We start from the raw sequence: 16,818 nt of genomic DNA on the forward strand, positions 1-16,818 counted from the left end.
TCTTTTTTTTTTTTTTTAATATATGAAATTTATTGTCAAACTGGTTTCCATACAACACCCAGTGCTCATCCCAAAAGGTGCCCTCTTCAATACCCATCACCTACCCTACCCTCCCTCCCACCCCCCATCAACCCTCAGTTTGTTCTCAGTTTTTAAGAGTCTCTTATGCTTTGGCTCTCTCCCACTCTTTTTTTTTTTTTTTTTCCCTACCCCTCCCCCATGGGTTTCTGTTAAGTTTCTCAGGATCCACATAAGAGTGAAACCATATGGTATCTGTCTTTCTCTGTATGGCTTATTTCACTTAGCATCACACTCTCCAGTTCCATCTACGTTGCTACAAAGGGCCATATTTCATTCCTTCTCATTGCCACGTAGTACTCCATTGTGTATATAAACCACAATTTCTTTATCCATTCATCAGTTGATGGACATTTAGGCTCTTTCCACAATTTGGCTATTGTTGAGAGTGCTGCTATAAACATTGGGGTACAAGTGCCCCTATGCATCAGTACTCCTGTATCCCTTGGGTAAATTCCTAGCAGTGCTACTGCTGGGTCATAGGGTAGGTCTATTTTTAATTTTCTGAGGAACCTCCACACTGTTTTCCAGAGTGGCTGCACCAGTTTGCATTCCCACCAACAGTGCAAGAGGGTTCCTGTTTCTCCACATCCTCTCCAGCATCTATAGTCTCCTGATTTGTTCATCTTGGCCACTCTGACTGGTGTGAGGTGATATCTGAGTGTGGTTTTGATTTGTGTTTCCCTGATGAGGAGTGACGTTGAGCATCTTTTCATGTGCCTGTTGGCCATCTGGATGTCTTCTTTAGAGAAGTGTCTATTCATGTTTTCTGCCCATTTCTTCACTGGGTTATTTGTTTTTCGGGTGTGGAGTTTGGTGAGCTCTTTATAGACTTTGGATACTAGCCCTTTGTCTGATATGTCATTTGCAGATATCTTTTCCCATTCCGTTGGTTGCCTTTTAGTTTTGTTGGTTGTTTCCTTTGCTGTGCAGAAGCTTTTTATCTTCATAAGGTCCCAGTAGTTCATTTTTGCTTTTAATTCCCTTGCCTTTGGGGTTGTGTCAAGTAAGAAATTGCTACGGCTGAGGTCAGAGAGGTCTTTTCCTGCTTTCTCCTCTAGGGTTTTGATGGTTTCCTGTCTCACATTCAGATCCTTTATCCATTTTGGGTTTATTTTTGTGAATGGTGTAAGAAAGTGATCTAGTTTCAATCTTCTGCATGTTGCTGTCCAGTTCTCCCAGCACCATTAAAGAGACTCTTTTTCCCATTGGATATTCTTTCCTGCTTTGTCAAAGATACTAGTTGGCCATACGTTTGTGGGTCTAGTTCTGGGGTTCCTATTCTATTCCATTGGTCTATGTGTCTGCTTTTGTGCCAATACCATGCTGTCTTCATGATTACAGCTTTGTAGTAGAGGCTAAAGTCTGGTCCATCAGGGCATCTTGACAGAAAAGCAAGCAATGAAGGGTGCCTGGGGGCTCAGCCAGTTAAGCATCTGACTTTGGCTCAGGTCATGATCTCACAATGTGTGAGTTCGAGCCTCATGTCAGGTTCTGTGCTGACAGCTCAGAGCCTGGAGCTTGCTTCAGATTCTGTGTCTCCCCCTCTCTCTCTGCCCCTCCCCTGCTCATGCACGTGCTGCATGTGCGTGCTCTCAAAAAATTATAATCGTTAAAAAAAACAAGCAATGAAAGTATAAAGATGGAGGTTTTGGACATTTCCTAAGTTGCCTGGGAAGCATTTATCAAGGGTCCATTCGCTCAACAAATACATATGGAGTATCTAGTATGGATACAGTGGTAAACAAAACCAATAGATGTCCCAGCCCTCATGAAGTTCTCATGTGAGGAGGGGGGAAAAAATAAGTAATACAGAGAATATTTGGATAGTGATATTTGTCAAGGAGAAATACATAAAGCAGTGAAAGGAAACAGGAAGTTGTGGGGTGGGAGGGGGAGGTGACAAAGTGAAAGTGACATAGCTGATTTACTTTTTTAAGATTTTTTTTTTTTTTAATCTCTACACCCAATGTGGGGCTTGAACCCACAACCTTGAGGTTGAGTCGCACGCTCCACCAACTGAGCCAGCCCGGTGCCCCTGGTTTACTTCTCTATTTTGAGGCTGGTCTGTTCATGAGCTTTGTCGGCTTATCTACCAGGCATGGTGTTTTCCTTACCAATTATGAATTACCCACCAAAGGTATCAAATTATTCACCTCATTTTGTTATGTATTTTCTTTTCCTCTCCTGATAAATCTTTCTTTTCCAAGTACCTCATTGGTAGATTTTTGTCTTACTGGTTCTTACTCCTTTTCCCCCCTCCTCCTTCTGTCCTTGGTCACTGAGATGTACTTCCATTTCACTTGTTGAACAAAGATCACTTCATGGGGCGCCTGGGTGGTTCAAGTTGTGATCTCGTGTTTCGTGAGTTCAAGCCCCACATTGGGCTCTCTGCTGTCATCATGGAGCTGGCTTCGGATCCTCTGTCCCTCCCCCCTCTCTGCACCTTCCCTGCTTGCACACACATGCGCGCTCTCAAAAATAAACTAACATTTAAAAAAAATGAATAAAAATCATTCCTGACAGAGGCCACACTGGATGTCTGCATCCTGGGACATCATAAGCCAGCATGATTTCAAAAGGAGCTGCCGATGTTTTATTTTGTCACATAAGATATATATGTAGATAATATATATATTGGGCTTTGTCAAATACTTCTCACATTATCCATGTTTTTCTCATTTCACTATGGACAGGCATGGGTCTGGGACCTGGTGCTAATTTATCACTGCAGCAGAAAAAATAAACAAGTTCCTCTCAGACCCTGAACAGACCCAAAGCCTTACAGGATCTAGGAATCAAGACAAGCAGTTTTTTTTCTCCCTTTTTCACTGAAGTCCGTATCCTAGGTGCCAGGTTCCATTGTTACTCTTATTTAACTCCTCATTTGTCCCGTACTCTTTCCAAGCTAGAGACATCTCTGCAAAGTTCTGTCCTTTTCGCTCTCTGTCCTGCACTCCAGCTCCCGGAAATCCTGGTCTCTGTCAGCCAGGCATCTCTCCACAGCTACAGCAATAAAATTCGTCAAGTTGACCTCAAGCCCTGTGTAAACACACGTGAAACCAAGTTATTTTACTCAGATTTTCACATATTTCTTTCAGTCTAGTAAAGTGTGGGTGGTTTTTGTGTCTTCCTCTCTGTTGCTGCTTCTTTGGCACTTAAGTATTTATTATAATAATCACTATAATAGCATACAGTTGCTGACCCTCAAGGTGCTTCTTAGAGGAGCCCTCCAGGCTGCCAGACACAGGCTGATCTGCGCACAGCCACCCACACTCCCCCAGACTCTGCAAACAATGGAGCAAGTGTGCAGAGCCCCTCAGGCTCACTTCAGAAGGCTCCCACCCTCGCTCAAACACACAGCTCCGACAGGTCCGGACAGGAAGCACGGGGCAAAGGCTGTTTCCAAGCTGCATCCTTAGGAGAATGAAAGGAAACTGAAAATACAGGTACTTCCTAGGTTTGCACTGTGGCAAAGCCTTGGAATAATCAGCATCAGCAGCTGCTGTTCATCAAGACCTCATTTTAAGTTCCCCGTAGGACACACTGTGAGCAATTACGAGAAAGTTTAACAACTTGGCGCCAATCTGATCATTTGTGTATAAGCAGGTCTTTTCTATTGTTCGAAGCTGAAAAACATGCTCAGCTTTTCACCGAGGTGATCTAATTTCCATCCTCTGTACAGCGTATGGGATCATCGTGCTTTTTAGTGCTCTCACAAGTAACAACAAATTAAAAAATCCAAGCTCCTTTCCAAACCCTGAAGATTTGGCCCTGCCAATGTCTCCAACTTTACCGCATTCCTCTTTCTCTCTCTTGTTTGCTGGGCTCCAACACACAGACCTCTGCATGAACTCTGGGAAGCACCACCTCCTTCCCACCTCAGGCCTCCAGGCTTGCCACTTCCTTTGCCAGGAGCGCTACCTGCCTCCACCTCTCTAAATCCACACAGCCACAGGCTGATCTTTTAAAGAGCATAAATGATATCGTGCAGGGCCCCCGATGGCCCTTCTACAGCTTCTCCCTCCTCTGAATGCCCACGGGACTTCATCCTCGCCTCCATCCTGGTACTTCTCACCTTCTGTCCTGTCTTCACTATTTGTGTATGACTGACTTCCTCCATAACGTTTTCTACGTTTGTATCCACATGGGACATAACACAGGGCACAGGACTGTGATGGGTGGGTGGATGGATGGATGGGAGGGAGGCAGTCTGACTCTAAGAAAAGTAAAAAAAACAACAACAACAACAACAAAAAACCAACAAACCTGAAAGTACAGAAATCTCCCAGGAGTCCAGAGACCCGATATGAAATTTTCTCAACACACCAGATTTGCGTTGTCTACATGTGGCATTCAGTGTAAGTATAAAAAGCTAATGTTTCAATCAAAAAAATGGAGGGTGAGATGGGAACAGAGAGAAAGGAAAGGTGATCCGTTCACTTAGAAGGAGTGGCTGAGACCTTCTGGTTGCTCTCACACCAGAGGAACTATTACTGCCTCCAGGCCACCTCTGCACTGGTGGTCCCAGACCCCTGGGCTGCAGTGACACCCAGCCTGCCCTCTCCAAGGGCAGCAAGGCCAGAGCCAGGTGGGCGGAGGGGCCTGAGGTACGGCCTGCCTGAGACCAGGAGATCAGTTTGCAGTGGTGGGGCAGCCTTGACAGGCAGGGTGCACTTGGCGGGCGCAAGGGAAGATCTCAGGGGCTAGGAATCTGAGTGTCGTGTTTGAACCTGGCAGCGTGTGCTGGCCGCCCTCGCCCACAGCTCTGCCGCCCTCGCTTCCACTTCAGGGGCTCCGGGCACTAATGCTGACTCAGTTACGGGGCAGTAGGTTTGGAAAGTGTTACCCGTGATCTGTGGATGAGTCCATACAGAGATGGCACCCGTGCTCTTCCTTATTTAGCCCTGTCTCCCCAGCATTTTGTGCCCCTCATTCCTTTTCCAAGATACCACATCTTTTTCTCTCCTTCCCTTTTGAAATGGTCTTCCCTTGGACACTAGAAGACCATACTGTCAGATTTCCTCTTGGCTTCTGACCTTGTCCCCCCACCCCTACCCAAGTCTTTGTGGCTCCTCTCCTTACACTAACTCTAAATGTTGGGGTTATTCCAGGCTCAGCCCTGAGTCTCCACGAGGCCTCCCTCTGGGACTTGCCCATCCCAGCCAAGGGCTTAGGTAACCATGATAGCTGTTGACCAGTATGCCAAGGTACTTCCCGGACCAAACTTCATTGTCAACTCTAGACCAGCCATCCGCTTTACATGTCCAGCTGGTTGCCTCACAAGCTTTTCACACAAAATGTTTAAAACCAAATTCCTAGTTGTCATCCGTTCGAGTCACAATGCTGGAAGCTATTCTTTATAGGTTCTCCGTCATTCTTCCTTACTCGTATTCTATTCAACACCAAATTTTATTGACATAACCCACTAAATAGCTCGTTCACCCAAGTCAATGTCCACAGTAGCCCTTCTAGACCAAACCCCTATCACCTCTTGCCTACAATACTTCTTGACTGAATTCCCAGCAACTTCTCTTGCCTCCATCCAGCAGTCGGAAAACCTTACCAAAATATATTCTACCAATACCTCTCTGCTTACAACTCTGATAATTCTCCTTGACATTGCTACAAATACTTCTATGGTCTAACCCTACCTACTTCTCCAGCCTAATTTCATATAACACTCCTCACTGGGACATCTTCACCTCTCTCCCATTCATTTCATTTATACCTCACTTTGTCTTTGCTTCCTCAGCTTTTTAAAGTTCTTTTGTGAAGGAAAAGCATCATGGTGGGGAGAGGTGAGTTGGGGCTAACATTGGCAACCACCATGTTCTCTCTTGTTTGTCCAAAGCAGTTATGCAAAAAATTAAGCCTCCATTGTCCAATTGAATATTATTTCCTTCCTCCGAGTCAAAAAACTGGCCTCCTGTAAACTGACACTTTTATGCTCAAAGATAGCTGCCATCACCTCTAAGAAGTCACTTGCAATGAGGCTCTTTAATAGGAAATCCAAATGTAAAGAGCTAGACTGAAAACAGTGAACGAAATGAATCTTGAGAATAGTATACTCAGATTAAAAAAGAAAACAACTCAGCAAATGCTTATCTTCAGAACAAAAGCAATTATTGAAAGTGTCCTTTATTAATTATTTGAGAATATGTGAGCAAAGGAGAGGGGACAGAGGGGGTGGGGGTGGGGGAGAGAGAGAGAGAATCTCAAGCAGCCTCTATGTTCAGCATGGAGCCCAACGTGGGGCTCAATCCCACCACCCTGAGATCAAGACCTGAGCCAAAATCAAGAGTTGGACACCTGACCAACTGAGCCATCCAGGCACTTTGAAAGTGTCCTTTAAATAGCCATCTATTCTAATGTATTCTTTGTTATTTTTACACATATTCAAATTGAACATTACATATGAAGTCCAAAGCAAGATCAATCTGACATCTATCAGTGAGGTAGATACCAAAGGCACTTGTAGCTATCATCCTATTTGCAAAAATCAAAGTCTCCAAACCTGAAATGCTCAACATGACATGGTATTTTTACCATATTGTACTTACATGTGATGATGAAAATGCTCTTAAGTATTTTCTAGTTTTAAAGCCTCCTACATGAGATTTTTCTTTCCAAGATTTAATATGTTTCTCAGGTTGGGTGAATACTTTAAAACAAAGTCTGAACATTTCTTCGTTTAATCTTGAAATGTTGTGGATTAATGTGTGAATGTCTGCTTCCAGTCTTATCTTTTTAAGGCATGTCACAATATGTTTTCTAATTAAAATAAAAAATCAAAATGGCACTTCCCTCATGAAGAGTCTTTTAATTGAACTCAGTTTTTTCCTCTCATATTTTTCACAGCTGCCTTTTAAGCCAACAGAGCCAGAACCACTGATGTGTATCCTGCCTGTTTGCTTCTCAGGGTATGTAAATGCCCAAGCAGGTGTAAGTCTGCACCAAGAAGTGCCCTAAGGAGAGGAACACTTCAGGTGTTCTAATCACATGGGCAATTTGGGATGTTAGAATTATGGACCAATCTTTTGAACTCTTAATAGTCCAAAGTCATCAAGAGTCAAACTCTGGTCACCACATTTTCCTTTGGAATGATTATGACTTAAAAGGAGTCACCTAGTTTCACTGAGTTCATAGCATATTCTATTACAACCTAGATGTGGAAACGACACACATGGACCGCAGATACTCCACCTGGTAAGGCATACACCAGGAGACCACACCTGGAGATGTCTTCCCCTAATCCCCCACTAGGGTCCAGGCAGACAGCAGGGAGAGGGAAAGCACATCCCAGCCAATAGGGAGGTTGGGGACACCAATTTTCATCTAACTAGCAAAGGAGTTCAGGGTATAGGAGGAGGCTCAGTCTGAGTTCAAAGGTGAAAGAGAAGAAGAGATTAGGACACAAGATACAGAGGAGTCTCCCCTTTCCTTGCACCTGCCACCTACAAGGGCTCTACTCCGAGACCACAAGTGTCAGCCTCAGTATGGAAGCTCAGTGAGTGTGCGTGGTAAGCATTCCATATGCAAATATCCAATACTGCTATGTAAACCCACACTCTTCTGCCCCCATATATAGCAATTTTCTGTATTTCTAAGAAATCATCTATAGGGGCGCCTGGGTGGTGCAGTCGGTTAAGCGTCCGACTTCAGCCAGGTCACGATCTTGCGGTCCGTGAGTTCGAGCCCCGCGTCAGGCTCTGGGCTGATGGCTCAGAGCCTGGAGCCTGTTTCCGATTCTGTGTCTCCCTCTCTCTCTGCCCTTCCCCCGTTCATGCTCTGTCTCTCTCTGTCCCAAAAATGTTGAAAAGAAATCATCTATAAAGAAAAACATCAATATGGAAAGCATATTTGACTAACTTCAGAGTACAGTATTCATTGAGCATTTCCACATGACTCAACAAAAGGTATCCTCTGCCCTCTTAAGAATCAACTGAAATAAACAGAGTGCTCAGGACAGCTAGAGGTGACACCTAAAGCAATGAGGACCAAAAGGAACAAAAAAATGTATAAGGAGTCTGGGTAAAGAAAAGCTAAAAAATTCTGATTTGTACTGAAAATGCTTTTCAGAGTATACATACTAAATATGGTTTTTCAATCATTTGTTGGCTCCTTTAAAAAGTTACCAAATAATTCCTTTTTAAACCTTTCGTTGCTTTCGTGAACAATATACTTCTGTACAAGGAAATTAGCCATAGATTCTTCTGTCTCTACATCCCTTCACAATGCTGAATCCGGTTAGGTATGCATATGCTTACTGTGCACCACAGCAGTTCTCAGTTTGGACAAAAGAACAAAATGGTAATTCATGTGCATTTACAGTGTTGGGAAAATATGAAGTGCATTTATAGAAGCTTCCTTAGAGATTCTTTTCTGAAAAAATCCATCTGAAAACCGTAAATTAAAACTGTACCGCTTAACGTCAGAAGAATGAATTAAGTTAACGTCTCTTAGGGGACCAACCACTTTTTATACCTCCATCAAAAGAAGTAACGAAGATCACAGACTGGACCATGAAGCCTCCACCAGGGAGCAGGTGCAATGTGTCTTGTATCTCAGCTGAACAAATGTGCTGTTACTGCACTGTCACTTCCCATGGCAGGTCAGCTGTGGTTTCAGCATGTGAACGTCGCCTCTCACCGTGTACAACAGCCCCCCACCCCTAGCCCTGCGAGGCAAGAGCAGAAGCTTTGGGTTACTGTTGGACCTGGTGCTATTGCAAAGTAGACCGGTCTATCTGCTATGAGAAATGACCTTTCAACATTCAGAATCCCCTTTTACCAAAAGAAAAATGGGTGATGATTTGAAATAGTAGTAAGTACATGCAAAGCTTACAATGTTCTGGCCATGAAACTGTCCTGATCCTGAAAGACTCTAAAACTTGTACCAATGGACTCCAACAGGGGGAGAAAAATAGCCTGGGGACACAAATCTGCATGTATAGAATCATAATGTCAACAGTCATTGAACAGAGGTAAAAAAAAAAAAAAAAAAAAAGAAAAGAAAAAAGGCTTATCCCTACCCCTCAACTGTCCTATTTTTTTTTTTTAACTGAGCCACCTAGTCAATTCCAACCTGCATGACAATCTGACAACAGGGTTGAACAAAAAAAGAACAAAAGAGAAAGAGAAAACTTAGTCATTTATAATCTGTTCTTTTGTCAATGCCCCACCAACTAGAGTTTGTGCTTGGTCTTAACCTGTGGTTCCCTGACATTTTTAAAAGAAAGGCCACCATAGGGAGTCACATATACAAATAAAGACTTGAAAATAGCCAGGACACAGATGCCCCTACTAGAGACATAGGGATATTCTTATAATCAAGATTCCACCAAGTGTGAAAATTAATTTAAATGAAAATTTTTAATAAGAATTAGAAATATTAAACTAGCAACTGAAATCTGGTCTATTTACTAAGTGCATGGCTCTGGTCAAGGAAATAACTTTTCTGTGCCTCAATTTTCCTATCTATGAAGGAGGATTACATATGTGGTATCCCAGCTCTGATGTAACTGAGAATTCACACAGTTCCTTTGCCGGCTGGGTATCCTTTTTCTCACCTACAAAAGGAGAGGCTTTTGTAGAGAACCTCTAAGGACCATTCTCATTTAAATACCATGATGCTGGGGTGCCTGGGTGGCTCAGTTTGTGATCTTGTGGTTCTTGAATTCAAGCCCCTCAATGGGCTCTGTGCTGACAGCTCAGAGCCTGGAGACTGCTTTGGATTCTGTGTTTCCCTGTCTCTGCTTCTCCCCTGCTCATTCTCTCTTTCTCACAAAAAATAAACATTAAAAAAATTAGTAAAGATTAAGTAAATACCATGATGCTGTAATAAGAGAAAAAAGTATGGAAACATGCAGAACTTTTTATAAGAAATGCCCCAAATGAGTGCAGCTAAAGATGTGAATAACTTTTCCAATGTTTAAATCAGTGTGGGAAATGATTTGGCTGCGATTTAATTTTTTCTAGACTGAATATTCACAAAATGAATAAAAATAAAATCTGGAAAAGAAACAGCTGGCATTCTGTAAATGGTCGCCAAGCCTGAAGAAGTCTAGGATACATAGACCTTTACTCAACTGATCCCCACCTCTCCTCCGATACAGCAGAAGGGAAAGGCTAGAGCCCTTACATTGACCAGTGATGGAAGAAGAACCATTCTTTCCTAATCGTGACATAAGGAAGCACATGACTGTTGGGCAGGCACCTATACAGACATACAGTCACCCACAGACACAGAAAAGACTTAGCTTTTGGCTTTGAATATAATTCAAATATTACATCATGTACCTGGGGGTTATATTAGAGCACAGCCCAGTAATGATTCAGTAATCTGCTAGGCCTAATTCGTGACTAAATTAGAGTTCCAGAATCTATGGCACTCCTATTTCTACACTGGTCTGTAATGATCCAAGTCTTGTCCTTGGAAATTTCTCTAGGATGTAAAAAAAAAAAAAAAAAAAAAAAAAAAAAGTCAATATACTTGAGCCCACTAAGAGCTTAAATGGGAAAAGTATTCCCAAGATTGCCTCAACAACTTCATTTCATGCTCCTGACTTTCCCATAAACATTGATCACAAACCAACATTCTTCCTCAGCTCCTTGACCAGTGGAGCTAAACCGATGGCTGTCCCCAGTTCAGGACCCCAGAATTTAAGTCTTCATAGGTGTTTCCAGCTTATGCCCCCAATTCAAATCCATACTCCTATTTATTGCACACACTTGAATATAATAAGGTGGGAGGTTTTATTTTTCCGGGGGGAAGGTCACATTTAAGTCTTTTCAAAATCTTTTTCAATTACTTTTAATTTTAAAATATTATTTGGGGAAGACCTGTCAATTTGAAATGTCAGTCAATGCATTGGATACTTATCAGTAAGAAAAAGCCTAGGCTATTGAACCAACCCTCATAATTGTTCATTATCTCACAATTTTGAGTGTCGAAAATCATAAACCTTTCAAGATGATTATGCTGTGAAGATTACAATGTGCGTTGAAGGATAATCTTTAAATCTTTTAGACGTTTTGAAAATGGTGTACTTTCCAATGACGGTGTGAAAAGCAGACACAAATGGAGCTGTATCTCAAGCCACCTAAACCGAAGCAAAGAAGAAACTGTATTAAAGTTCTGTTAGCTGCTAAAGGTGGAGTTTGAATGTAATTACTTCATAAAACGTGAATTTACAAACTAATACTTGTAAGTTATTTTATAAATTATGTGACTTTAGGTTTGTGAATTAATGTGCTACATTACACACAAAAAGCCATGTGACCACTGCATTTACACTGCTAAATGGTTTCATAATCAAGTTGGCCAAACCCTTTTTCTGGTGGGGGATGGGGAAAGTCTCCAATTAAGAAGTGAGAGAGCAGCTTATGGAGTGCTCATCATATATTTGAGCATGTTCTAGAGAGCAATAGACCTGCTGAATCTGTATGTGATAAGATCTGGTGTTTGCCAAAAAGCAAGGATAAGAAATGATACGACATCTGATCTTGAAATTCCATCTGCTCTGAGTCCCTTGTCAGGAATTCCCATTTATTTCATTGGGTAAAACTTGGGGTTCATTTCAGCCTGAGCAGAAGGACTCCTCATCACCTTTCTTGAGCTAATGAAAGGAACCTCTTAAAAAAATTCACCGCTTAAAACTCAGAAGACAGTATGTTGACATTCAGCATTGGCAGGAGAGTTCTATGACAATAATATTGAACACATAGTGCTTACTAGGCACTGTGCAAAGTGCTTTAGTATGTAATGATTGCAACAACTTATTTTCCTCATCTCAGAGACCAGGAAACTGAGTACCAGGGGAAGTAGCTTGCCTAAACCCCACAAATAGGAAGTGGAGCTACCATTTGAACCCAGGCCTGCACCTGTATGCATGATGCTGTACCATTTCCACAGTTCAAGTAACAGAATCCAGGAGAGAGTATAAACCTTTCCAGGGCTCTCTTCCACGATCCACAGCATCTCTCTTCCAGTATCCGACCATGAGAGAAACCAGATTAGTGTTCTATAATCATCTTGGATGTTGAGCTCATCATTCTAGAATAATTGCTTCAAAACATAACTGATGGCTGAATCCAACAGTATCATGTTGATCCTCATTCTTTGTATATTTATAGTTTTATGTCTGAATGCCATTTATTATACCTACATTGTTGTAGATCTTCCTTTGGCTAGCAAAACATTCCTCTTTGATAATGTTCTCTATTCTCAAGGCCCATTCCTCCTTATTCTCCATTGTTCTATCTCCTTGGTAAGGGTTGAGGTTTCTCTTACCTCTGTGTCCCAGGTAATATCATCTATTGTCAGGGCTTTGCTTTCTCCCTTTGGGCTCACCATTTTATATTTCAAACTGTTCTTCTAAACTTCAAGATCACAGTTCCAGCCGTTCACCAGGACTGTTGGCCATCTCCACTGGCATCCCTGATTTAACATATCCCTATAGGAACTCATTCCTTCCTCTTCATCCACTATCCAACCTTGCTCCCAATTCGGATCCTTGAGTTCTCATTTCCTTAAATGGCATCACTATCTAACCAATCACACTCACCTGAAGCCTCAGACCCATCCTGGACTCTTGCTTATTTCTCATGACGTCCCCTTCTATCCCTGACACACACTCATTGGATCACCAAATTCTTTCAACTTTACCTTCTAAATGTCTCTGTAATCTGTTTCCACTTTGCTATTTCTGCCACCACAATGAAAGCCTTCATCATCTCTCATTTGGATTCTTGCAATGGCCATTTATTGCCGTCTCCTAGCTCAACTCCGTCTAAGGCATTCAGTGAGCGACCTTGCTAAAACATGAATCTGGCCATGCCCACCCCTGCTTCTATTTAAACCATCTGCAACTTTTCTTTACCTATGAGGCACTATCCTAGCTGTGCAGCCTGGCACATAAGGCTCTTCACAGCCAGGTTCTTGGCTACATTTCTAGTCTCACTCTTCTCTACTTCTTGCCCCTTCTCCAGTCACGATCTGTGTGAACTGTGATCCAGACCAATGGAGCTATATGCCACATTCTCTCACACACCAACTATGAGCTCCTGAAGGGAAGTCCTTATCTTAGCAATCTCTGCATCCAAGTTCACTATTTTTATCTCGACTGTTGGCTTCAGAGTTTTTAAAGAAACATGGTTCTAAGCATTTTAAAGCACTTTACAATAAACAGCTCTGCAAGGTTGCAGAGTACTGCTGTTCCCATTTAACAGGTGAAGGAGAAGATTCCAAGAAGTTGAGGAGCCTGAATAGTTACTAATAAGAAAATGGTAGCCAAAATTTGAAGCCAGATCAGGCTGACCCTAAAACCTGTGCTTTAGCTGAGACCAACCGTGAAAGTCTCACTGATGACATCTAACACATAATTTCACCTTCAAGGGAACAGCCGGGAAGCAATGCCATGGATTTAGGCTCCCATAGGTGCAGCCCACAGGGTGCACAGATGCAGGTCACTTTGGGAAGTGGCCAGTCCCATATTTTAGTCCAACTTACACCACATCCCAGCAGCCCGTGAATAGAAAAGCATGGGTGCTCTACCCTAACACCAAACTTTTCACACTCTCGCTGAACCCCAAAATGAAGCCCTTTTTGAGGAGGGAGTCTAATATCTTAAGCAACCTATCTCCAAGGAAGGGGAGAGTCTAGAAATGAAACTGAACATAGCTTCTGACTTGTCTAAATACTCAGTTTGTCTATCCCTGAGTCTGTCCTCTTGAGTCTGGTTTTATTTAACAACTGTGATACAATCCTACATATTTATTTCTGTTATCTAATGCTAACACATTAGATGTGGCCAATGGGAAAATTGCTTCAAAAATTACCCATTATATAAAACATATGTACTTGCTCCCTTACTACTTTACAATGTGGTCCCAAAAGCTCCAGCCTAAGAACTCCTGGATCGAGTGCCAGATGTGTCCCTGCCAACAGCTGGCGTATAGCTTTGTGCAAATCCAGTTCCATGTTTTCGTATTTTAAGCCAACGGCTGTAGTAGTTGATCCATAAGCAGTCCCTTTGAATTCTAACATTTGGAGACTCTCCTTACTTTTAGGATGTTTCTCACTAGGTTAACCATAAGGGAACCTAACTTACATCATTATTTTCATAAATGGCTTTTAAAATGGTAATCAGGGATGATGGGTTGGAAGTTAATTCCAAGATTATTTTAGGAAAAAAAAAAAACACTATCAATTCATTCAAACACATGCCAAGATATCCGTGCCATTCAAATAGAATTCAAGCCAGCTATTTATGGAAAGCATAAGATAATGCAGTGCGTGCGTGAACATTGTCTCACATTCACATATGTGAAAATGACTCTTGGATCTAGTGAAATAATTACTGAAATCCCATCAGGTGCAGGGAGTAATCTAAACATGAAAATTCAGGGTAATTAAACAAGTGAATATCATCGGTCAAACCAAGTGACAGGGAAAACACCCATTATGTGTTGTCATAACTGACCCGTGCCTATAGCAAACAGTTGCTAGGTTCTCGGCAAGTTTTGTTGACGTGAGCGACTTGAACTTCTCACAATATGACAGCCCTTGGACACCCTAGATAAGATGAAATGATCTATGGGGTGCCTGGGTGGCTCAGGTGGTTGAGCACCCAACTTCAGGTCATGATCTCACAGTTCGTGGGTTCAAGCCCCGTGTAGGTCTCTGTGCTGACAGCTCAGAGCCTGGAGCCTGCTTCGGGTTCTGCGTCTCCCTCCCTCTCCCTCTCTCAGCCCCTCCCCTGCTCATGCTCTGTCACTCTCTGCCTCTTTCTCTGAAATAAACATTAAAAAATATTTTTAAAAAATCAATCTATGACATAGGCACCCAGTAAATGCCTGTTGAATTAATGTGAGAATACTATTAGAAGTAACGTTGTGCAAAAATAAAGCGCTGCTAAGACTCCTAGGGCTCAGTTTCCATCCCGAAGATGAAATGAGGATTCCAGAAGGATTATTAGAGAGGCTCCTTTTCAATCTTTATGGTGTTCACACTCACAGAAAACATTCCCACCACAATTCCATCAACGAAAACACGTGATGGGAAAAGAATTCGTACGCCGGCATATTCCTGATCAAACAGGGCCCCACTGATCCAAAAAGCAACCAAGACGGCACATTTTTAAAGTAAGGAAAATCTTGGTTTGGCACAACCTACTGGCTCCATTTTAACACCAGACAGCCGTATAGAACATTAGACTTTGGTTACACCGTGTCTCTGGAGAAGCCCCAGCCGCGGGAGGAGTGGGGAGCTTTACAGAAGTTCTCGACTCAGCGGGAATCGTCGGAGGTGCGCTCGGCCGTCGCCGTGTGCAGGGCCAGGGCAGCGACGTTTCCTCCGGGAGGCCGACTCACCTTCCCTCCTGGAGGTGGCCCGGGCGTTGGGCAGGAGCAGCGCGACGCAGAGGCAGCCGCACAGCCAGAGCGCGCGCATGGCCGGGCCGGGCCGCGGGTCCGTCTGCCGCACAGGGGTCGCCGCCCGCGCCTCGCGGCTGCTGGTTTGCGCTCCGCGCTCCGCTCTGCCTTCCTTTTCCTTGATCAGGTGGTTTTATCGACTCCTCTACCTGACTCAGTCCTGACAGGAAGAGAGCCTGTGTTTCAGGGTGTGACTCACCTGTGAATAAGGAGGACCCAGCCCTCAGCAGCCAGACAAACACACACCGCGCACACCGCGCCGAGAGAGCGCTCACCCCCACCGCCGGGCTCCCCCCCCCCCCCCCCCCCCCCGCCCTCGCCGCGAGAGGGGTGCACACCTGGCCCGGGCCGAGGGCGTGGTGCCGAGGCTGCGGCCCAGGGATCCCGCTGGAGGAATGCGCCCGCTGCCCCGCAGCCCTGCTTCTCTCTCTCCCGGGGTGGTCCGCCGCAGAAGTCGCACAGGTGGACGGCGAGCAGCCTGCCCCCTCTCCAAGGCGCAGACTCACAGCCAGCAACCCCGATCGGCTCCCGTCTAAAAGACGTCAAGGAGAACAGGCATCACGAGAGGGTGCTCTCCACCCTCTGGCCTCCCCTCAACCGCTCTGAAGTACGGCAGGCCTCCCCCAGCCCACCCACTCTGCTAGCACTTCTTTCCTTCCCTCCCCATCACCGGGCTCCTCTCCTGGGCCCCCTAACTTCCTGATCACCTGGGCTGGCGACTGTCAAGTCACCTGCTGACCTGACCGGTGGGCCTCCCTATGAAGGCGGGGTATCGCTCGAGATCCCTAACAGCTCACGCATTTGCTGGCGCACTGTCAGCTCGGTAAATGTTCTGCGGAACTGAAGAAAACGGAGAACCCGGATTTCATATTCCTTTTACCTCTTAGAGCATTTTTCTCATACCGTTCTCCGTGGGCGCACAGGAAATGTTTGCGGAGACTCACGGTGAGAGGCATCCAAGTCTCTTGTGTTAGGTGAGGGGACTGATGTCCAGGAAACTGCAAATCCTGGTATATCCTACATCGCCCCTATCCCTAAGGAGGCTGGTGGCAATAATTCAGAGAGACCTCTGTCAAAGAGAAAGCTTTGGTTCCTACTAGAGATTTAAAAATTACCAGAGGTTTGTAGGTGCTCAGTATATACGCACAATCTGTCCCAAACAGTCACCCCTACTTTTCATGATCAAGGCCTACAAAGGCCCCTGGTGAATATTGTTCACTGGCTAAAGGAATGCATGTTCTCTAGATAGTTCTATAGATAACATAAGGCAACAAACAATACAACATGGTTACTGTGTGTCAAAAGG

At 44.0% G+C, this 16,818-nt stretch overlaps 1 protein-coding gene across 2 annotated transcripts in view; it reads right to left on the reverse strand.

Moving 5' to 3' along the window:
• LAMC2 (laminin subunit gamma 2) overlaps window positions 1-16,133 on the reverse strand; it is a 57,904-nt gene extending 41,771 nt beyond the window's left edge. The window contains exons 1-2 of one of the 2 annotated variants that reach the window (XM_043568015.1): window positions 15,851-16,133; window positions 15,453-15,672 (exon numbers count right to left, since the gene is read on the reverse strand). In XM_043568015.1, the coding sequence (XP_043423950.1) occupies window positions 15,453-15,531 (79 nt within the window). In that variant the 5' untranslated portion in view covers window positions 15,532-15,672; window positions 15,851-16,133. Of the gene's footprint in view, window positions 1-15,452; window positions 15,689-15,850 lie in introns of those variants that run through there. The other variant, XM_043568017.1, reaches the window with a different exon arrangement.
• Between the last annotated feature and the right edge of the window lie 685 nt (window positions 16,134-16,818).

Source organism: Prionailurus bengalensis, chromosome E4, assembly GCF_016509475.1.
Source record: "Prionailurus bengalensis isolate Pbe53 chromosome E4, Fcat_Pben_1.1_paternal_pri, whole genome shotgun sequence".
NCBI lineage: Eukaryota > Metazoa > Chordata > Mammalia > Carnivora > Felidae > Prionailurus > Prionailurus bengalensis.